Raw genomic sequence first — 23,742 nt, 5'->3', positions numbered from 1 at the left:
CACGCCGCAATCCCTTCTCCTCCATTCTCCTCTCGGGATCTTGGGCATGCACGCACACGCGCCCGGCGTGAGTTCTAAGCCACCGGGTCCGGGACGCGAACCGCAGTCGACTACATGGAGTCCAGCGACATAGCCATTACGCTAACTGCTGGTTCCCCCCTTATCATTTTCTTCATCTTCCAGGATACCAATTATCTAGCTGTCTGGGCACTTAATGGTATCTAGTCATTTTTGTATGTTGTCCTCATTCTTCTTGGTTATTTTCTCTGTCTTTATGATAATTTTTTTCTAGGTCAGAGGTTTTATCTTGTACATCTGAGATTTGATCTTCTGCGTTACCTAATCTGCTTTTACCACCTTCCAGGAAGGTTTCGCTTTTCTATATTATAGTCTTCATCACTAACAAGTCCATTTGATTCTTTTTTATGGTGTCTATTTCGTTCCAATTGTGAATGGGCTTCCTCTTCTCCTAGAGCCCCCTGTCTCTTTTTTTCTTGCATCTTCTGGAGTTCCTTGTCTCATTTCTCGTCATTTACTTTTGTCACTATAAATATTCTGAATTGCTTATCTGACATTTCCATGAGTTTCCTAGTATTGTCTCTAGATGAAGAGGAATTGATATTTTCCTTCGGGGAGAAATATTTTCTAGGTTTCTCATATTTCTTATGCCCCTGGGATGGTTTCTAGTAATCAGGTGAATTATGTTTTTTTGTTTTTTTTCCCAGAAGTATGTATTGAGGGGCCAGCAGGTAGTGTGGTAGTTAGGCACTGGAGTCCCACATGGCTGTCCATAGCTCAAGTCCTGGGCCTGGCAGCTTGCTTTCTCACTTTCCCTCTCTCTGTCTCTGATGAGCGCACATGCCTTATAGCAAATTGTAAAAACAGTAATGAATAAATAAATAATTCATTAAAAAAGAAAAACATATATATTGAATTATCAGTGATGTGTTTACTCAGCCGTGGTGCACAGTTCCAAAACCCACCCCACTCGATTCCGTTCCCATGCATCCTTGTGTCTGCTGCTCACTGTCTCCCAACCGAGCCCTCGGAGTTTCTGTCGTCTACATTATTCTGTTTCTGTGCTAGCAAGTGCTTTAGTTTCTGCCATAAAGCGCAGACATTTGGTTAGTGTTAAGTGGGGTATTTGTCTCTCGTAGTTTGACTTACTTCACTTAGCATTATATCATCTAGGCTCATTCACTTCATGTCAAATGACAGGATTTTGTTTTTCATCATTCACTCCTGCTTTCTACATTTTAGTAGATGTGACCTTAGACAAGCCATTTCACTTGTTGACCCATGGTCTCCTCATCTGAAATAGGGAAAAATCATACCTGGAAAGTGTGAAAAGACTATGTTTATGAGAACTCCTAGCTAACTGAGTACTCAACAAATGTCTCCCTTCTCTCCAGAAACTCCACAGCTCCAAAGCAAGTTAAAAATATTCAAGTACAAATCTAAATTCTTACTTATTTATTTAAACATCTGTCTATCTGTTTGTCTGTCTGTCTGTTTGTTTGTTGTGATATTTAAGCTGCCACGTCCCAGACTTGAACAATAGTCCGTCATATGGAAGTCTAGCACCTCAACCACCATGCCACTCACTGGCTCCCAAATATGTCTAACTTCTTTGCATATCCCCATAATGCCTTGCACAATAGCTTGTATACAGAAGAAGCCTCAAAAACATTCACCGATTGACGCCCATGGAGGAGCACCTAAAGAAGTAAGTCAAGAGATACAAATAAAAGATCATAAGGGCCAGAGACGGTGTCATGGTTAAGGTTCTGGACTCCCACATGGCTGATCCCAGTTTGAATCCCAGGCCTGATGACTTGAAACTCAAACCAGGCACATGTTCATGTGTGCCCAAAATCCCAAGAGGAGAACAGAGGCAACAGGACTGCAACATGGCTATCCACTTGGGGAACTGGATTCTCACTTTCTCTCCCTCTCTTTCTCTCTCTCTGGTGATCGCACATATTCTATGTTATAAACCTAAAAAGAATTAAAATAAAAGACCGTAGAATACTAACTACAATCAAAATCAAGAGCAATGTGATCTAAGTCTCAACCAGTCTTGAGGGACTTGGCACCAAATAGGCTCTGATAAATATCTGCTGGAAAAAGTGAATCAGCGTCCTAGCACTGTCTCCATGGGATAGACACTAGAACTGTGAGGCGCTAGATCCTCCCATGGTACACCTGTGAGGGAGCTAGGAACCCTCTCTCCCCACCAGATGCAGACAATGTTCTTTACCTTAGACTGTGAGTAAGTAAATACTCACATGTCGAAAGCGCTGAACTCCAGCGTCAAGCGAGCAGGCAGACCAGCAGAATCACCTGGACAGAAGCATAGTCACGCTTTCAGTGCCAAGTTAGAACAACAGCATGCATAACACGAATGTTTTGATGGTTAACTTTGTTCTTTTTGTTGAGCCCAAAGTGCTACATCCAAATGCTGATCATCTATGATACAGAGATGACATGTAAAGATAATGGCAGAATGTGACAAAGCTCTTGGGAACACAAGAGATTTGCCAAGAATATAAAAAGGATTCATTGGGGAAAAAAAATTTTTCAATCTCTTTTCCCAGCAATGCTAGGCCATCACAGTTATTTGGATAAATAGATTTGCATTCTACTACTCCTTTTTTTCTTCCAAAAACAAAAGAAAAGAAATGAAAATGAACTTGGGTCAAAAGCCAGGAAGTAAAATGGAAACTAGTGAAGAGTACTGATTAGCAAAGAAATGGGTGTCCCTTTCTAAAGGAAAGCAGACACGATATTTGAGGACAAAGAAGAAAACAGAAGGTGGTGGAAGATGGAGTTACTATCACCTACCATTGTAGTAATAACCCTTGATGTCCTTGGGTGCTTCATCCAGCCGATACTCATTCAACTTCTTCTGGGTCAACTCATGCCAGAACCCAACATCCAAGGCACTGCTAAAGGGGGCAAACTGCAATTTGGAGAGCCCCGGATCTCCCATGGCTGCTGCCATTATCTGTTGCCAACTAAAAGACAAAACAGAACACAGCAAAATGCTGAAGAGCATAACCACACAACACTTGTCAGAAAACATTTATAATAGGGACCAGCAAATAGTGTATCAATTATGATACTGGACTCCCACATAGTTGACCGCGGTTCAAGTCCCAGACCCAGCGGCTTAAAACGGATGCCGGGCATCTGTGTGTGCATGCCCAAAATCCCAAGAGGAGAATGGAGAAGGGATTACAGTGTGGCCATCCTCTCTGAGGGGTGATTTCTTGCTTTCTGTCTCTCAAGCAAGTGCACACACCCCACTATTTGAAAAAAAGGTGGGGGGCCAGCAGGTGACGTGGTGGCTAGGGGCGTTCAAATAAACAAAAAAATCAAGGGTATGGAGAGGAATATGGGCTACCTTTAGGCATAACTTTTTTAAAAAGTTGTAGTGAAAACCTCTAACATGTAATGTATGCTCTTGACCACTCTGAAGTACACAGTCAGTAGTATGAATTATATTCACAGCATACCATTGTATCTGTTGTAAAACAGATCCCCAGAACTTTTGCAAAACTGGAACTGTAAACTCTTTAAACAACAACTCCCCAATCCCTCTACCCCAACCCCTGACAATCACTATTCTACTTTCTGTCTATATGAGTTTGAATATGTTAGATACCACATACAAGTGGAACCACAGAGTATGCGTGTTTTTGTGACTGGCTTATTTCACTTGAGACACAACACTCTAATTATCCAGAATAATGGGCGTATGCTGTTAAGTTTAGTCTCCTCATGACACAAGAGATTTCTGTAACCCCTTCAGGTCCTAACTTTTCTTATTAGCCAGTCTGACTGATGCATAAGTGTTACTTCTTCGACACAGTTTCGGAAGTTTTCGCCATCCTGTGTGGTCCTAGAGAATTCTGCAGTACAGAATCCTAACAAATCCAACCAGCTAGAAACTCAATGATCCAGTTCTGTCTGGAGCATTCCCAGCTAAGGAGAATGAGAGTACTTTTCTCCCACCTGCATTTCTTTGAAATCTTATGCTACATTTTATTTATTTATTTATTTATTTATTTGGTTTTTGCCATAGTGTGTGTGTGTGTTCACCAGAGAGAGAGATATAGTAGGAAAGTGAGAAATTGCTTCTCAGGAGTATGCTCATATCTCAATCTCCTCCATTCTCCTCTCGGAGTTTTGGGCATGCACGCACATGTGCTTGGCATGATTTTCAAGTGGCTGGGTCCGGGACTCAAATAGTGGTCAACTGTGTGGGAATCCTGCACCTTAACTGCAAAGCCGCCTGCTGGCCCCCTTATGTTTCATTTTGAAATTGCATGGAAATTTTGCCTTTTATGCCGTAATATATATTTTAATATTTCATTTCCCTCTTCAAATCACCTAATAAATTGGAGCCTCCCAGCAATCATGCACGTGTATGCTGTAACCTCCTATATCCCTTGCACACTCCCAGGGTTCACACGCCCCAGCTGAGGAGCACAAAACTAGAGGAATATGTGACAACTGTAAAACACACACACTTAAGAGGTCCCTTCGCTTTCCATCATATCCAATTACTTCCCGGCCAGACACAGCAGAATTTCTGCGGCAGAATGGGACACAATATTCTAAAGACAGCGCACATCCATTTGTGAGAGGCTTTGACTCAGCTTTGTGTCAAGATGACTAAAACGCTTTCCGTTTTCCAAGCTGGGAGGACTTCAGAATTAGAGAGGAGGAGATCTGGGTGGACAGTAACTATGTTGAAATGCAAAGTTAGTGCTCTACGTGCAAAGAACTAAAAGCCAAGGAGGAGGCATGAGTGTGGGGAGAGCCGTGAAAAGGGAGGTGAGCCTGAGCGATGAGAAGCACCGAAGGGGGGAGATGGGGAGAGGCGGGAGGCACATGAAGAGAAGAGAGGCCGTTCAGGTAGGGAAGTGTCTGCACGAGCCTCGCTGTCCTTAGTGGGGGCCTCGCACTTGCAAGAGCGGGACACATGGAGCTGTGTGGGACATATGGCGGACACAGGTGCTGAAGCTCCACACGAGAGGTGGAACAATTCCCTCATAGGGAGCCAGTGGTGGTTCTGCACAGGGACTATGAGAGGGTCTTCCAAAAGTTCATGGGCGATGCATATTGTGAAAAAACTGCATGATTTTCTTTTTTTTTCTTTTTCTTTCTTTTCTTTTCTTTTTTTTTTTTAACCAAATATGCTCATACTTGAATCCCATGTATCCATGAACTTTTTTTTTTTTTTGGAGAGGTTTTTGCTATAGGGTGTGTGCGCTCGCCAGACAGAGAGAGACAGAGACAGAAAGCGAGAAATCACCCCCCCCCTGGGGGGTAGGATGGCCACGCCGCAATCCCTTCTCCTCCATTCTCCTCTCGGGATCTTGGGCACGCATGCACACACGCCCGGTGTGAGTTTAAGTCACCAGGTCCGGGACTCGAACCATGATTGGCTACATGGGAGTTCAGGGACATAGCCATTCGCTAACTGCTGGTTTCCCTCCATGAACTTTTTGAAGTCCCTTCATGTGGTGTAATTCTGCAGTGGCGAAAAGCTTTGAAGGGGACTGACAGGGAAATTCGTTCCTAAGGATCTGTGAAAACCTGGACTTGAGCAGAAGAAGAGCCCCTGGAAAGGAGGAGACATTTTCAGACAGAGGAGACCTAATTTGGTACCTGGGGGGGACTCAGGGAATGAGTAAAGTGTCCTTGGTGGGCAAGCTGTGACTGGCTACAACTGTAGCTGGACTGACCGAAAAGACAATTGAGGGGCAGTCAGTCTCAGGAGGATAATGATAACCGAAGCCCATTGCACCTGTGAGCCACAGCAGGGCCAAACGAGGCTGAGCCAAGGAGACAGGAGCAGGGACCAGCAGATGGCGTAATGTCTATGTCACTGGACTCCAATGTAGCCGACCGCAGTTCGAGTCCCGGACCCGTGGCTTAAACTCACACCGGGTGCGTGTGTGTGCATGCCCAAGATCCCGAGAGGAGAATGGAGGAGAAGGGATTGCAGCATGGCCATCCCCCCCTCAGGGGTGATTTCTCGCTTTCTGTCTCTCTGTCTTTCTGCTGAGCACACATGACCTATAGCAAAAACCTCTCCAAAAAAAAAAAAAAAACAAGGAGCCAAACCCAAGAAGGAGGACTTGGAGGGCTTTAGGAGGCCTGGACACTGAGGTAACAGGTAACGCAGGGGAGAATGATTATTCCTGGAAGTTTCTCAGAGAAACAAAAGGCACAGCCAATAGTCCTACAGAATGTCCAGAGTCAGGAAGAGAGAAGAAACAGAGCAAGCAAGCAAGCAGTCGTTGCTTGCGAGGATGGTCCATCTTCCAGGCCAGGCAATATAAAACTCAGAAGAGTCATGGTAAAAGGACACTGGAGGAGTCAGAGTGGTGCAGCAGTAAAACCCAGCACTCTGCAAGGCTGACCCATGTTGGAAGGTTCCAGGTTCAAGTGAGACTTCCCTGAGCGTGCCAGACACACCAATGCCCATGATCTGAGGCTGGCTGAAGCTGGGGTGGATAGCAGCATCGGGACCCCATTAGGGGTTACCTTTCTCTCTGTTTCCTTCTCTCTGTCTCTGTCTCTCTCACTCATGGAATAAATGAATAAACTTTAAGAAAGAAAAAGGAAAAAAGAAATGACAGGATACTAGAGGTCCAAGAAAAGGTCGATGCCACTGAGTTTAATGTTTAAAAGGAGCTCAGTGGTGGCTTTCTAAAGTGCAATTTGAAAGCGGACTGCTAAAAACAGGACAGGCTGTAAAGGCAAGATCACCACGGGGGAGTAACTTTGTCCCCTGCAAGATCCAGGGGGCAAGTTAGTTTGCTACTGGATTCCTGATGGGTGGATGTTTTTCAACAGGCTGAATATGCTCTCCACATTTAAAAATAGTCTTTGGCAACAGAAATCCAATGGTGAATAAATGAAAAAATTCACCACAGGAGCTTAGCAAACAGAAAACAAGGGGTGGGGATGACAACAATCAAATATTTTTCGAATCTATAAACTCCATTGATGACAGAAGTAGCAGCACATCGCTGCCCCTAAAATTCTCCAGTTTGCAGCATCATGCTCCAGACCGTCCTGACAAAGGGTCTGCAAACGTTCACCACCCGGAGGGCTTACTAGGACATGAGGATGCCCGTGCACACCCGTTCTTTCTGCCGAGTACAGAGGGGATGGGGAGGGTGGCCAGGAGTTCTCAAGTCTGTCCAGTCCACTGGGTGAAGCTGATGTACATTGAGTGCTCTTGTCATGCCTTCGGGTCACTGGCACTATTTTTTTTTTTTGAGAGAGATTTTTGCTATAGAGAGAGCATGTGCTCACCAGAGAGACAAAGCAAGAAATCACTCCCCAGGGGGCGTAGCCACGCTACACTCCCTTCTCCTCCATTTTCCTCTTGGGATTTTGAGCATGCACACACATGTGCCTGGCATGAGTTTTAACCCACCAGGTCCAGGACTGGAACTGTGGCTGACTACGTGAGAGTCCAGTGATGTACCCATTACGCCATCTATTGGTTCCACTTTTTTTTTTTTAACTTTTTATTCTTTATAGTTTTTTTTTTATTTAATTGTTGTAAATCTTTGTGGGGTGCAATGTGAATTTTCAAAGGATGTATAGTGTGTGATAATTGAATCAAAGATATGACCATATTTACTGTTTTCAATAAAAATATACATTATGATATGTACCTTCAATTTTTGCTCTATTAATTTTTCTTTTTTGAGAGCATTATATACATACGCAAGAAATATGAACACATATCTCTAGTGTTAACACATCTCATTTGTTGTTATTATTTTTTTTATTTGACCAGAGAGAGAAAGAGAGAGAGAAAGTGGAAGTGAGAACACAAGCCACTAGGTCCAAGACTTGACCCGCAGTTGGCCATGTGGGAGTCCAGCACCCCAACCACCTCACCATCTGCTGCCCCCCCTCCCAACACATCTCTTTTAACCACAGTTAAAAGACCATAGAGTGGAAATAAAATCCGTAGGTACAGAATATCTATATGAAACAGATAATGATTCATGTTATTACGCAGAATATTTGCCAAAATTAACCACACTCTGAGACACAAAGAAAGACTATGGAGGACAGGTATTGAATATATATATATATACATATACACACACACACACATACACACATACATATATAATTGGCTACATCCCTTTTTTCTTACTCTGTTGTGGTGTGCCATTCCACAACCCATTTGCCCTGTCTACACGTGTCCCTGTGTCTGTTAAATGCTTTTTTCCTGATCTGCTCCCAATCACCCATGCCACCCATGTAATCTCAAGTACCTATAACTGTCCTCTCTACTTCTTTGTCTTCAGTCTTCCAGCTTCTGCCAGTAAGCACAGACATTCTATATATACTAAGTGGGGACACACAGTGTGTGTCTTTCATAGTCTGGCTTCTTTCACTTAGCATTGAATCTTCCACTTTGTATCAAATGACAGAATCTTGCCTTTTCTGTGGCTAATTAGTATTCCATTGTGCATACATACCACTTTTTTTTTTTAAGGTTTTTTTGCCATAGGATGCACGCACACACCAAAGAGAGACAGAAAGAGACAGCAAGAGGGAAAGTGAGGAATCACCCCCTAGGGGAGATGGCCACACTGCATGCAGTCCCTTCTCCTCCATTCTCCTCCTGAGATTGTTGGTATTCACGCACACGCACCTGGTGTGATTTTCAAGTCACCAGGTCTGGGACTCGAACCACAGTCGGCCATGTCCAGTGCCTTAACCACCATGCCTGCCGTTGGCCCCTGCACCACATTGTTTGAATCTAGTCATCAGTTTTTGGACACTTAGGTTGAGTCTCAGCTACTGTGAATAATGTAGCAGTAAACATGGATGTGCAAGTGTCTTTCCAACTGAGTGATGCTCTGACCATTAGGTTAAATACCCAGGAGTGGGGCTGCTAGGTCATACGGTAGTTCAATTTGTAAATTTGGAGGAACTTCCATGTTCCTTTCCACAGTGGTTGCATAGGTCCTCTTACTTTTAGAGGCCCCACCTCTAAATAAGATCGAATGTATTTAAATGCACCCCATATTAAATATTTTTGACTTTTAACCATTTGAAAGGATTTTTACAGTTGTGCATTCTCAGAATTTTCATCTTCTTTTTACAGGTCTCTCTCATTTCCACAGACCTCTGAAAAGCTTGTGAACATTACACACGGTGGAGAAACCCTCTCACAGCCTCGTACTTGGTTTCCTGAGCTTCTAGTGGCTTCCTTTTGCTCTCTTCCTCCAGGATGCAGCTAGTATTTCTTTTTATTTTTTCTTTTTTTTCTGGAGAGGTTCTTGCTATAGGGCACGTGTGCTCACCAGAAAGACAGAGACAGAAAGCAAGAAATCACCCCCAGGGGGGAAAGCCATGCCGCAATGCCTTCTCCTCCATTCTCCTCTTGGGATCCTGGGCACACATGCACATTTCCCCGGCGTGAATTTAAGCTACCGGGTCCGGGACTCAAACCGTGGTCGACTACATGGGAGTCCAGCGACATAGCTGTTATGCTAACTGCTGGTCCCCAGGTGAGAAATTCATACAAGGCTATATACAGCAAGGAATGTGGCAGAACCAGGATTCACATCCCAGCGTTACTCCCAAGTGAAAACCTCTTGTGTGACATCATGCTTCCTGGCAAGGCCTGCTTTCCTTCTCTGCATTCCCACTTCCCCACACTAGGCTCGGCATTTCTCACCTCAGCTCCTGCAGGAAGGTGCCCGGGGCTCATTGCTGTCAGTCCCCATCTTTTGCAAACAAGAAGGCACAGTACTACAGGCCTGACCTGCCTGTGGCTCCCTGTGCAACCCAACAAAACCCTACTGGCCTTACTACACAGAAATGAAGGCGCCGTTGGGACCAGCAGATGGCGCAATGGCTACATCACTGGACTCCCACATAGTCAACTGTGGTTTGAGCCCGGGACCCATTATGCTAACTGCTGGTCCCAGTGGCTTAAACTCACGTTGAGTGCATATGCACACATGCTCAAAATCCCAAGTGGAGAAGGGATTGCAGTGTGGCCACACACACCCCGGGGGGGAAGGTGTGATTTCTCGCTGTCTCTGTGTCTCTCTACCAAGCACATGCACCCTATAGCAAAAATCTCTCAAACACAACAACAAAAAGAAATGAGGGCACTGTTGACAGCCTGCTAGTTTCCTGACCTTATGCCTTTGCTGAGGTTCCTAAGAAACCTTTCCCCTTTGCCAGGAACGTTCTTTCACATCTCTGGATGTTCTTTATGAAGGGGTACCAGTCAGTGGGTACCAGTGGTCCGCTTCTCCACACTGATAGATGAAAACGCCATTAGACAGACCATTTACCACCACGAATTGTACTTGCTTTCTGGATAATGCCTTTTGAAGCACTTTTAAAATAATGGCAGTAATAGTGGGAATCCCAGTAGCAATTGTTTACATTGAATACTCATTCTACAAACACTACACTGAACATTTTACATTTACATTAGTATCATAACAACGCCACAGTGTTTATAGCATGCCTACTTAACCAAAAAAAAAAAAAAAAACAAGGGCTGAGAACCTAAATAACTCATCAAAGCCACACAGTGAGAAAGTGGTCAAGCTCAGATGCTGATAACCCAGTGTGCTGACTCCCAAGCCCCTGCTCTCATCACTCTGCTGTGGTTCTGGAAGGAAGAAACCTCTTTGCAGAACCTTTACACTGTCCATAAGCCCCACAGAGGCTAAAAAGTAACCAGTCATTTTGAAAATCATTTGCATGCTCATCTTCTCCCCAACAGAATCAGAATAAAAGGCCAGGGCCAGAGCGATCACCCAAGGTGGAAGGAAATGGGCCCAGCAGCAGACAGTGGGACATGTGCATCTCAGCTGTAATCCTCCGTGAGATGGATCGCAGCCCCCTTCATAGGTTACTCATGCACAGCTCACTCTTAAAGGTCAAATGTAACGTGTTTTCATCATCGTGTTGATGACCTGCTGAGGTCATCGAGATGGAATTTTACCAGTGCCAGAAAATCCCAGAGCCAGAAAAAGAAAACCCTGTTCTGCAGCAAGCACTACAGTAGCTGAGAAAAAGTGAGTCAGGATGACTACTTGAAAGATTACAGACATTTTCTCCATCAACTATATTCCCATACAGCTGGAATTACAAAAGAAAAAGTAAAGGAAGAGGGTGTTGACAGGCATGCTAAGAAAGTAATTTGCATAAGAGGCATAGGCTTCCAACATTTTCTGACTTATGTGACCTCTGAGAAAGCCTGAACAAAACACAATAGCCTATTTCGCAAGAGGATATGGTTGGTGTCCAGCTGCTTAAACTGTCGCCTGACAGGCTAAGAAAACAGAAGGGTCTGAAGCAACAGCAGCAAGGGGCGATGAGGAATTTGCTAGAATCGTCTGAATAGGATAGTCTGGGGTAAATGAATCACTTAAGAATCTCTATGTCTATGTCACATGGCTGTGATTCCTAAACTGGACAGGAAGAATGAAGACTCGATCAGAAGGGAATGGGGGTCGGGGTGGAGGGATTCTGAGGTACAGTCTTAGCTATGGGTCACTAATCTACATACAAACATAACCTGCTTCCTGAAAAGGCTGGCCTGTATCACCGTGGACAGCCCAGGTGCGGCTTCAACCTCTGCTTAGCTTGGGGGGCTAAAAGATGACTTCCCTCACACTTCAGAATCCCATTCAGACATATGTGAGGGGAGAAACTGACATTCAGTGTGGTTCATCTTTATTTCCAATGGTTTCTATCATATTCGGGATGTGAAACCCAGGCGTTACATAAGATGGGATTGTGTCACTTCCAATTAAAGGGGAAAGGCTTTGATGAGGAGTCGACACTGTAATGAACAAGAATCCCAGCAGTGTAAGAAGCCCAGCGGTGGGCAGGAAGTTCAGTGAAGATTAAGCTGAAAGGGGAGGGTGGGGGGTAAAGCAATACAGATTCCCTGCAGCTACGTCTACCACCCAAACTTAGGGGAACAGAACTGAGTCACGCTCAGCAGGTTACGTGAGTGGGAGTGCAGGAAATGTCACTGAATAAGTATTTCCCAAAGTTTCTATCCAAGTGGACCTCAGTCTTTTGGTAGACAGGGCTGAGTTTCTTTGTTTTTGTTTTTCGGGGTTTTTTTTTGGGGGGGGAGATTTTTGTTATAGGACACATGCACTCGCCAGAAAAACAGAGAGACAGAGAGACAGAAAGTGAGAAATCACCTCCCCAGGAGGGATGGCCACACTTCAATCCCTTCTCCTACATTCTCCTCTCTGGATCTTGGGCACACACGCGTGCGCGTCTGGTGTGAGTTTAAGTCACTGGGTCTAGGACTTGAACCACAGTTGACTACATGGGAGTCCAGCAACGTAGCCATTATGCCAATGGCTGGTCCCGACAGGGCTGTTCTTTAAAGTCAAATTCCCACAGGAAATGTATGATAGTATTTGCCTCAGAAGAAAGAAACTCTGAGTCAGGAGACAGAACTGTAGAGCCTTGTTCTCACTGTATGACATTTTTCCTTTTTTATTTTGTACTGTGCATATGGAACAGCAATGCAGAAATAAGTAAAATAGTTAAAGAAAGAAGTCCTAACCCAATGGCAAGAAGATAGGGAATGAGAAAGGTATAAGACCACCAACTGCTTTGGTTTTAAGAAATATCACCTTGAAGATCCTTCATACAAGATGATGTCTTGGGACCACCCAGTGGCCCAAGGCTCAACAATGCTGGACCCACATGGGAAGGCTCCAGGTTCGCATCCTGAGGCTCCCCTGTACATCCCAGGGGTGCACATATGTGCCTGTGATCCAGAATGTCTGAGGCATGGGATGGATGGTAGCAAGAAGACCATGTTGTGGGTATCTCTCTTACTTTCTCTCTGAACACATAAATAAAATGTTAAAGAATCATGTCTTATACTTTTTTCCAGCATTTAGCTAGCGTATAACAGGAGCTCAGTAAATACTGAAATAAAATCTCTTTTCTTCCACAAGGGCCAATGGATGGATGCCATATGGTAAACAAATTTCAGCAGAGTTTAAAAATTACTGATAGCTCAAATTGTCCAAGCAGGAAAGAGACTGCTCAGAGAGATGACTCAGGAAGATGATTTTTCATTAGTGAAAGTATGGAAGCATATATTAGAAGCTTATTTGCCAAACACGACTGCACAGATTACTGTATCAGACAGTCACGCAAGGCCAGGGCTTCGGGAGCTTTTCCTGCAAAGGGTCAGAGAGTAAATATTTCAGGCACTTCAGGCTACAAAAAGCTTCTGTCATGGGTTCATCTTCTTCTTTTACAACCCGAGAAAAATGTAAAAACTGGGGCCAGCAGGTGGCATGGTGGTTAAGGCGCTGGTCTCCCCCATGGCCGCCAGTGGTTTGAGTCCTGGACTTGGCGGCTTCCTTTCTCACTTTCTCTCTCTCTGGTGAACACATGTACCCTACAGCAAAATTTTATAATAAACAAAAATAAATAAATATTTCCTTTAAAAAAAAGAAAGAAAAGAAAAATGTAAAAACCTAATTCTTAGTTCAGGACTAGCAGTTCACATAAGGGCTATGTTGCTGGACTCCCATGTAGTCGACCACAGTTCAAATCCGGGATCCGAAGGCTTAAACTCACACCGGGTGTGTGTGTATGCGTATGTGCATGCTCAAGATCCCGAGAGGAGAATGGAGGAGAAGGGATTGAGGCATGGCCATCCCCCTGGGGGGTGACTTCTCACTTTCTGTATCTGTCTCTGTCTTTCTGGCAAGTACATGCACCCTATAGCAAAGACCTCTCCCTTCCCCCAAAAAAATTCTTAGCTCATGGATGTACAAAAAAACACTTGGCATAGGATCCGACCCGCAGGTTGTAGTCACTGACCCCCCAGATTAGATGATCTTCCAAACCTGTTATGTTTTGATTCTTCGAAGGTGCCAACGATGCATCTTGTTTTTAGGAAGATTGGCAGAATCTTTTTAAAAGGCAGGAGAGATCAGAAAGGGCAAAGTGAATGGCAAGGCCAGACTCCAAGGTCATGTCTGCAGGTCTGTAACAGGCACCTTGTAATGCTGCAAACACTTCTTTACGAACTGGTAAATATAGTGTACTCCCAACACCCTCACCTGTATCCCAGAGTCATTAAACCAAGATGAAGTCCATTTGCTGTTTATTGAGACTCATAACACGCTGGGAAGACAGCATTAGCAACATTCCACGTCCTAAATGGGGGTATTAGCTCACTTCTGATGGCCCCTTCGTACTTCCTCCTGGACTCTGCCTGCTGCCTTTCACCTTTGCTAACCTCATCTCATGGCCCTGCTCCTCCTGGCTGATGTGGTGCTCAAGAAGGATGCAAGGTCTTCAAAAAGTTCATGAAAAAATATATATATTATAAAAAAACTATGCATGGATTTTAATATTTTGGTGCCAAATAAACTCCGACTTTCATTTTTCTCATCAACTTTGGGAAGTCCTCTCATCTCAAGCTAACTTGGTGCTCTTCTAACACCTGCTCACATGCCTTGGCAACCCTGAACCAATGGTGTCTGTCTCTGAAAAGTGTTCTCTCTTCTCCCTCACCTTCTCCCTACAACTGCCTGGCATGTCTGAAAATCCAGCTTCCCCAGCACTGTCTCCAACTGCCTTCACGCTCTCACGCTCTGCCCATCGGCTACAGCTGATCATCTGGCTCGGAGCTGCCTCAATAGCCAGTGCTGGTTTTCAGCTCTTTGTTTACCCATCTGCTTCCATCACTTGGCTGTGAATTACACAAATACATATCTGGCTCACACCCCTCTCAATTGCAGAGTCCCCTTGCAGAGTGACTCTCAGACATTACTAAGATGAATTCTAGAATCCTTTATGAGTATCTTCCCCAAGAGAAATGAGAGAAAGAAATAAGCCAAGTTTCTGTGACTGGGGGGACAAAGTCTAGAAGCTTACTACCATAGAATGTGGACGCTGGAGAAAGAAATCATGAAGAACACACAGAGAAATGTATGACCTGGAGGGTCTCCAAACCTTTCATTGTTTAATCTAGGACCAAGATCGTAGGGGACAAGAAATATGCATCCACACATGGGTTTAAATAAAATTGTACTCAGGCCAGGAGGTGGTGAGGTGGCTAAAGTGCTACACTCCCACAGTCTGACAGTGGTTTGAGTCCTGGACCTGGTGGCTTGCTTTCTCACTTTCCTTCTCTCTTTCTCTGTGTCTCTCTCTGGTTAAATTTAAAAATTATTACTATTATAATTATAAATAAAATGAAATTTTTTTTTTAATCTTACTTCACCACATTCAAAAGTAGGAAAGAATAAATCTTTCTTTCCTGGAAGTGTTCCTGTAGTTATGTAAATTAATAGCCTATCTTCACAATCTCAAAGTATCTCTCTACAAAAGATTTATCAATGACAGAGGGGGAAAAACGTGACTTAATAGTGACAAAATCTAGTCATTAAGACATTATCTTACTGAAGGATTAAAGTTAACAACAGCAGTAATGCTGACAAACAGATTGCTATCTGATGGAATGCAATGAAAAGAACACAGCGCCTGTGATACCTGGCAGAAAATACATAACCTGGTTCCCACTGAGGGAAAATGTCAGATAAACCCAAACTGAAAGACGATCTACAAAATGACTGGGACTGGTTTATCATCTGTGAAACTGTCAAGGTCTTAAAAGTCAAGGGAAGATGAAAGAGCTGTTCCAGATCAAAAGCGAAGAGAAAAGCATGACAACTGGGGCAACATTCCATCTTGGGATAATGACTGGCTATTTATAAAGGATATTCTTGGGATGAAATCTGAACAGAGGGGGCAAGCAGGTGGTGTGGTGGTTATGGTGCTGGACTCCCACGTGGCCAACCTCAGTTTGAGTCCCAGACTCAGTGGCTTGAAACTCACATTGGCCAGGGGCCGGCAGGTGGCATGGTGGGTTGGGGTACAGGACTCCCACATGGTCAACCATGGTTCAAATCCCAGACCGGGTGGCTTGCTTTCCCTCTCTCTGTCTCTCTCCAGTCAAGTTGAAAAAATAATGATCATAATAAATAAAGTTGAATAAATAATTATTAAAAAACATGAGAAAGAAAGAAAGAAAAAGAAAGAAAGAAACTCACACTGGCCACATGTGTGTGCATGCCCAAAATCCCAGGAGGAAAATGGAGAAGAAGGAACAGTAGCATGGTCATCTCCCCGGATAGTGATTTCTCACTTTCCCTGTCACTATCTCTCTGGCGAGCACAGACACCCTATGGCAAAAAACCTTAAGAAGAGAAAAAGAAAAGAATCTGAACAGAGTCTCTGGGAGAAAGGTAGATGGAAGGAAGGTCTTTCTCTTATTCTTATAATGTTCTGTAAGTTTTTACTAACAACAATTTTAACACCCAGATACAAATGCAGCTCTATGCTAGGTTCAACAAGCGAAAGTAATAACAGAATGGTAATTACGGGTGAGATGGGCTACTGACTGAGAAGGGCAGAAGGGAGGGTTTCAGGGACCTGGACATGCCCTAGTTTTTGAGCTAGGTACAAGGCATATATCCAAACTAGCCTTTCGTATCCTGGGGTTCCACATCCTTGGTTAGCCAACTGCAGGGGGGATTCCCTCCACATCCAGGGATGCGGAACCTGTGGATCCAATGAGCTCACTGGAAGGGACCTGGGCACCCATGGATTTTGGTTTCCATGTGAGTCCTAGAACTGTACGTATGTTCCAAGAAAGGGAATTTATATGAGGGTTCAAAGAGTTCAGGGCAAATGCCTATTAAGAAAAAATTATACATGGATTTTAAAAACTTCTGCATCAGGATAAATTCCTACTTCGATTTCATTTTTTCATGAACTTTAAAAAAAAAGATGTATTATGAGGATTATTTTTCATTTGCTATAGAGCACATGTGCTCACCAGAGAGAGATGGGGGCGGGTGAGAAAGAAAGTCACCAGGTCCAGGGCTAGAACCACAGTCAGCCATGTGGGAGCCCAGTGCCTTCACCACTAAGCCACCTACTGAGCCCATCCCTGACCTTATTTTTAAGAGAATTATTTATTTGGTTGTATTTATCACTATCATCATTATTATCACATTTTAATTTGCTACAGGGCAACTGCATTAGCAGAGAAAGACAGGGAAAGTGAGAAAGCAAGTCTCTAGGCCTGGGGCTCAAACCGCAGTCAGCCATGTAGGAGTCCAGTGCCTTGATCACCACGCCCCCTGCTGGCCCCTCCATGATCTTTTTGATGTCCCCTCATATTTATGATCGGCTCACCTTACTATACGTATGTTAGACCTGAAATAAAAAGCAGAACAAAAGCCTCTGTGTTCAAGCTATATAAACCCTACAAAGAACCTTCATGTACTCATTCAACAGTTAACAGAGGACCCACTTAAATCTAACTTTGCTGAAAACAAAAAACTCATCGCTCTAAATCAGGAGCCTGCGTATCATTTCCGTACAGCTTTCTGGCATTTTGTAATTAAAGATGCTGAAGATGGAGGTATTTTGCTTCTGCTGCTTATGAAATTAATTGAGGCAGAAATGCTTCCTAGAGAGAGCCTGCCCAGCCATTCTCCCTCTGCAGGAGTCTAATAGGATTGGACACAGCAAACCTCCAGCCAGTGTAGGATTCTTAGAAATAACAAAATAAAACTGGTAGAAAACAAGCAACGATCAAAGAGGAGGGGCAATCAAAAAAGGAAAAAAATAAACGTTTTTAGGTAAACTATAGCCTTAGAGGAAAGCCGAGAAAGAGACCAGCCTGACAAGAACTTAGAAGCTCTCTCACCATCATTTCCCATGCGTGTGTTTGGGGGGTTTTGTATGCTTGCTTTGGGAGAGCAGGGGAGCTTCTAACAGTTCAGAGAGAGAGACTGAAAGGAGGGGTGACGTAATGCACAGCTGGGAAGCTGATCTTCGGTTAGATAAACCCCAAGTTTGGATCCTGGTGCCATTTCACTGAGAAGCCTTGGGAGGATCACGTCACCCCCCTGCACCCTAATTTCCTCATCTGTAAAATAAGGATGGTTATACCTAACCTGGTACGTTGTCGGGAGGCTAAATGAGGATGTGGATGATAGACCTGCTCCAGTGCCTGGTATGCAGTAAGCAGTCAACAAATGGCGGCAGCTGTTAGTTTTTCTTGTCATGCCCCCATATGGGCCCTCAGTGCCTGACTAATGTGGTTCCCTTCCTCATGCTCACTACAAAACCCTCTGTCTAAAACATGTCTCATTTAAGCTCCGCCTTCCTCCAAGGGGCACTGAATTAAAATGAAATGGTTGGTCTGCTCTAGGTTATCAAGGAGAAGTCCAAGGGAATGAGTTCTGAGGGGTCAGAAGCACACAGTGTTCAGTTTCTCCAGGACCACACAGGGCCATTCACTGAGCTGAAGTGCCAGAAGAACCACCATTTGGCCCTCAAGCACCTTCTCTGGGCCCGCATGGAGCACACAGGGCAGGCTTCTATTCTCATTTTCCCAGCTGCAGGGCTGTGAGCGCTGGCAAGCATTAAAATAAGCAGCAGACCACATGACCGAGTCCTGCTGACAGAGTATGTTCTTAGCTGCTGATGTGCAGAAGAGGAGGAGATGGCCAGGAATGGGGAGAGGGCCACGCTGGTACACGGCGCCCATGCACATTTTGTAGACTAATGATGTGTCTGCAGCTGCATGAGTTCTGGAAACAATTTGCAAGACTGCTAAGAGGGAGATTTTAAAAAGCCTTCTTTTCCACACACACACACACCAAAAAAAAAAAAAAAAAAAGGAAAGAAAGAAAAAGAAAAGTCCTTCTTTTTCAAAAGGAGGAAAAGAAGTTCTAAACTTAGAAGAAAGAGTAAGCTTTGTCGGAAGACGAAAACTCAGGACTCATACAGGGGAGCCAGATGGGTACAAAAGGCTCTCTTCCTTTCAAAAATTGCATTAGAGGGACCAGCAGTTAGCGTAATGGCTATATTGCTGGACTCCCATGTAGTCGACTGCAGTTCGAGTCCTGGACCTGGTGGCTTAAACTCACACCAGGAACGTGTGCGTGCGTGCCCAAGATCCTGAGAGGAGAATGGAGGAGAAGGGATTGCGGTGTGGCCATCCCCCCTGGGGGGTGATTTCTCACTTTCTGTCTCTCTCTGTCTTTCTGGCAAGCGCACACACCCTACAGCAAAAACCTCTCCAAAAAAAAATAATAAAAATTGCATTAGAGTCAAGATCCCCCTGAGCCAAATTAATGTTTCCACAAGGAGCCAAGTCACCCAAAATGGCATGTGTGTGTGAGAGACTGCAGTGTCAGGTGACTTCTGTGCTAACACCTGATCACATTCGCAGTCAGGGTCATTGCTATGATGGCAAGCCGTCTCCTTGGCCTCCCTCGGAGCTATCTCTACCCTCCCAGAACCAACATTATCTGTTTCTGCAGTGGGCCAGTCAGGAAGTGGGCACGGGTCCAACTGTGGCCATCATCCTCGCTGGTTACTTCCAGGGCTGCTGTTTTCCTTCCCTTTCATGTTCCTCTTGTGGTAGCCTTCATCTACACACACAAGTCGGTCTCCTTCAACCTCAGGTTTGCTTTTTTAATTATTATTTATTTATTATCATTATTTTTTAAATTTTGACCAGAGAGAGACAGACAGAGAGAAAGAGAGAGCAAGCCAGGTCTGGAACTTGAACCGCAGCTGGTCATGTGGGAGTCCAGCGCCTTTAACCACCACGCCACCTGCCAGGCCCTCCACCTGTTTTTGAGAATGGACACGCCAGACACCAGCACCATGGGGCATGGAGGGATGATGACGGTTGAGGAAACGTGGCAAAGAGGAGAGGGAAAGCAATAACACAGGAAGAGGCCTGCCTACCTTTGAGTCCTTTCTGCTACCTCCCCCAGTCAATGGTGTCACCGTGGGCCATTCGGGACGGGAGGGACAGCTGCCTGGACTCACCTTAATCACTATGGAGTCTTTACATCCACCAACCACCACCATTTGTGATGGTTTCCTAAAAGCTGGCTGTTATTCAAAGGCTTGCTCCTAAGTAACAGCAGGTCTGTGGTTTTCGTTTCTGTTTCGCTTTAAAGAACCCTAAGAAATAGGAGAAGTACTGAAGGTTGGGCCAAATGCTTGATTTCGAAGTTTCAAAATAACTGACTTTCAGGACCAACCCCATAGCATAGCGGTTAAGTACTATGCATAGAATGCTGGATCCCACATGGCTGGTGATGGTTTGAGTCCCAGCTCTGGTGGCTCAAGGAGCACACCAGGCAAGTACATGGGTGTGCCCCAAGTCCTAACAGAATAGAGGAACGGAGAAGGGGTTGTGGTATGACCATGACCCATTATAGGGCACTTCCTCTTTCTGCCCGTCTCTCTCTCTCTCTCTCTCTCTCTCTCTCTGATGCTGGATTCCACCCTCTGGCAATTACATTTTTTCTTTTTAATTTTAAAGATTAGAATATAGGGCCCTGCATGTGGTATGGTGGTTAAGATGCTGGATTCCCACAAGGCTGACTGCAGTTCCAGTCCCAAACCTGTTGGCTTGCTTCCTACCTTCTTTCTACTCTCTCTCTATCTCTCGCTGGTGAGCACCAGTGCCCTGTAGCAAATTATAAAATAATGATAATGATAAATAAAATTAAATAATTCTTTTAAAAGAAAAAGATTAGAAGGGCCAGCAAATGGTGTGTTGTTTAAGGCACTGGACTCCCACATGGCTGACCACAATTCGTGTCCCGGACTCAGCAACTTGAACCTCATGCCAGATGTGTGTGCGTGCATGCCCAACATCCCAAGGAGAATGAAGAAGGGACTATGGTGTGGCCATGCCTCTGGGGGATGATTTCTCATTTTCTTTTTCTCCGTGTCTCTGGTAAACACACAAGCCCTACAGCAAACCCCCCCCACACCCAAAAAAAAAAAAAAAAAAGGAAAAGAAAAAAAAGAAAGAAAGAAAGAAAGAAAGAAAGAAAGAAAGAAAGAAAGAAAGAAAGAAAGAAAAAAGAAAAAGAGAGAGATTAGAATATGGGACTGAATGGTGGCACAGTGGAAAAATAAGACACTGTGTGGGAAGATTCTGGTTCACACCCAGAAACCTCCCTGCGTACGCTGGATACACACATGCCCGCGATCCTGAACTTACAAGCTAGGGGTGAACTGCGGCTTCAAGATCCTGTTGGAGGAGCTGTCTGTCTCTCACGGAAGAGAGATAAACTTTAGGGGAAAACGATGAGACGAGGGTAGATTCTACAGACCCCAGGTCAGAGACTGTGCTCCCAGGAAAGGCACTGCCTAAGCCACTGTAATCCACGGGGCACCTGTGGACGGTCAGAAAGGGGCTCACCTTCCTCAAGGTGCTTTACTTCTTTCCTCAGGGGGTGCTGTAGTGTGCTGATTAGGTGAGCCGAGTCGCACGACTCTTGTCAGCCCGAAAACTGTCATTACAAACACACTCATGAGTAAACTATGATATAAATGAAGCCCCCTGTGCAAGACTGACCCAGAAGGGAAGATTCTGGGTCCACATCTGGGGAAGTCCGAGTACACTGGTTATGCATGATGGGTGCCCGCGATCTAGAACTGGCTGAGGCTGGGAGTGGCCGGACGTGTAAGGCTCAGTTGGGGGGTGTCTGCCTCTCTCTCTGTTTCATGCTCACAGAATAATAAACTTTAAAAGATAAGGCCAGGAGTGGTCTGAAGGCAAAACAAGGACAGTACAGTACAGTACAGTGAGCGTTGGTGTGGGTATTACAGGGCAGGGGCACCCGAATTAGATGACTGGGAAAACACATCTCCAATAAAAACCCTTGAGCCAAGGTTTTGACAACTGGCAGGCAATCTCCACAGATGTCCTCGTGGCATGCTGGGGGACCAATGCTGTTCCTGACATCTACCCCTGCACACTGCACGGTTTAGCATGTACGGTTCCCACTCGAGAAACTCAGCATGCCCCCTGATCAATGTCACAAACTAAAGCAAAATAAAACAGGTCCGCAGACTCCCAAACACACTCTTGAAAGTGGGAAAGGGGTATGGACGACAGCCCCAGCCCCAAGCAAATATCCTCATCCGGGGATGAGGAAGGCTACAGGTGGGAACTGGGGACACTGCAGACAAAGGGAGGAAGCTGTTTCAGTCTCGTCTTCAATTCCAGAAACATCCATGGCCTCTGGACAAGCTAAGAATGCTCCTGTCCACCTACACACACACACACACACACACACACACACACACACACACAGCACCTAATTAACTTTTCTTCCTTCGCATCTCAGCTTAATCATCACTTCTGAGGGAAGCCTTCCCTGACTCTCTCCCTCCTAAATCAGGTCAACCCTCCTGTCTTTTTCCTTCCAAGAACACCATGTACCTCACCCTCACAGCGCACATGCTGTTACATCACAAATCTTTTTTTAAAAAAAATGTCAGCCTTGGGAACCAGCAGGTAGCATGGTGGTTAAGGTGCTAGACACTCCCATGTGGCCGACCATGGTTCGAGTCCCAGACCTGGTGGCATGCTTTCTCACTTTCTCTCTCTTCTTTCTCTCTGGTCAAATTAAAATAAATGAATAATTAAATAAGATTAAGTAAATAATCATTACTTTTTTTAAAGTCAGCCCTGCCAGGTATGATAAACGTTCTATGAGAAAAGGGGCTGTGTCAGTTTTACATTTTCCCCTAGTGACTGTTTTGCCAGTATCTGACGCAGTCCTAGCACCTCATGGGTGCCCAACAGACGCTTGCTGATGACTGGTCAAGGAATGAATGAAGCAGCGTGACATGCTGGAGGAAACACATGTGAGGTCTTACGGCAGGCAGGCAGGCTTGTCTGGCAGAGGGGCTGGAAACCACACCACCAAAGGGCCTTACATGAAAAGCTAGATGGGTACTTCAGTGAAGCTCTGTCTTTTACGAAGGACACTCCAAAGTCAGTGAGGAGCAGATGGCTAAGGCAGGGCAGCCGGCTGGGAGGCTGGGAGGCTGGGAGGAAGACAGGCCGGATGTGAGGAGGGCCTGAACGAAGGCAGCAGCAGGGGAAATGCAGACGATGTATCGGGAGGTATCGGGAAAGCAGATCCGGAGAACCGTGATGCCTGCCTGGGCTACGACGGGAAAGGAGGTGGCACAAGGCGTCCAAGAGGACTCCCAGGGCTCTGCTTCGGCTGAAGGAGGGACAAGAACAGAGAATGGCAGGTTTGGAGAGAAGATGATGAGCTTCATTTTGGACCGAGTTGAGTTTGAGGGCAGCACCCAGAACAGATCTGGGCCCAAGACACAGGGCAAAGGCCACAGGCCACTGGCCTACCAATAAGTGACAGCTGGTGCCATGGGTGAGAGGGACAAAGAAGAGCTGTCAGCACCTCCACAGCCCCTGCCTTCATCTTCTGTCACTTGGAACACGGCAACAGGCTCTAGACTGTTCCCCTGTCGGTTCTACCCTGCCCAGGGTGATCACCACTGCCTGAGTAATTCGAATCGGACAAGAGCACGTTCAGGGCCCTGCTCTTTACAAGTAAAATCCAAACTTCCTAGCCCAGCAATATTAGCTGCTTCTGTTTACTGGCTATTCACCAGTTACAAATAAGTAACAAATCATCTCAATTGCTCTCTTTTTGCTTTTCATAGATGAGGAAACCGAAGTTTAGAAAGGACGTGACTTGCCAAAGGTCATGAAACTAGTTCAGTGGCAAAGCTCAGACTGGTACTCAGGTATCAGAGATTCCAAACTCTGTGCTCTTTTAAAAAAAA

General features: G+C 45.1%; 1 protein-coding gene across 1 annotated transcript in view; it reads right to left on the bottom strand.

Annotated features, from left to right (window-relative positions):
* The window catches only part of ATG7 (autophagy related 7), a gene marked incomplete at its 3' end in the record, with an annotated part of 183,734 nt that overhangs the window by 154,648 nt on the left and 5,344 nt on the right, over window positions 1-23,742 (bottom strand). The window contains 2 exon segments of the mRNA XM_014592471.2: window positions 2,289-2,343; window positions 2,845-3,017. Coding sequence (XP_014447957.1) covers window positions 2,289-2,343; window positions 2,845-3,004 — 215 coding nt within the window.

This window comes from Tupaia chinensis, unplaced genomic scaffold (genome assembly GCF_000334495.1).
Source record: "Tupaia chinensis unplaced genomic scaffold, TupChi_1.0 Scaffold000704_1, whole genome shotgun sequence".
In the NCBI taxonomy this organism is placed as follows: Eukaryota; Metazoa; Chordata; class Mammalia; order Scandentia; family Tupaiidae; genus Tupaia; species Tupaia belangeri.
Note: the sequence above shows the minus strand (reverse complement) of the source record. Positions and strands in the feature narration are given on the sequence as shown.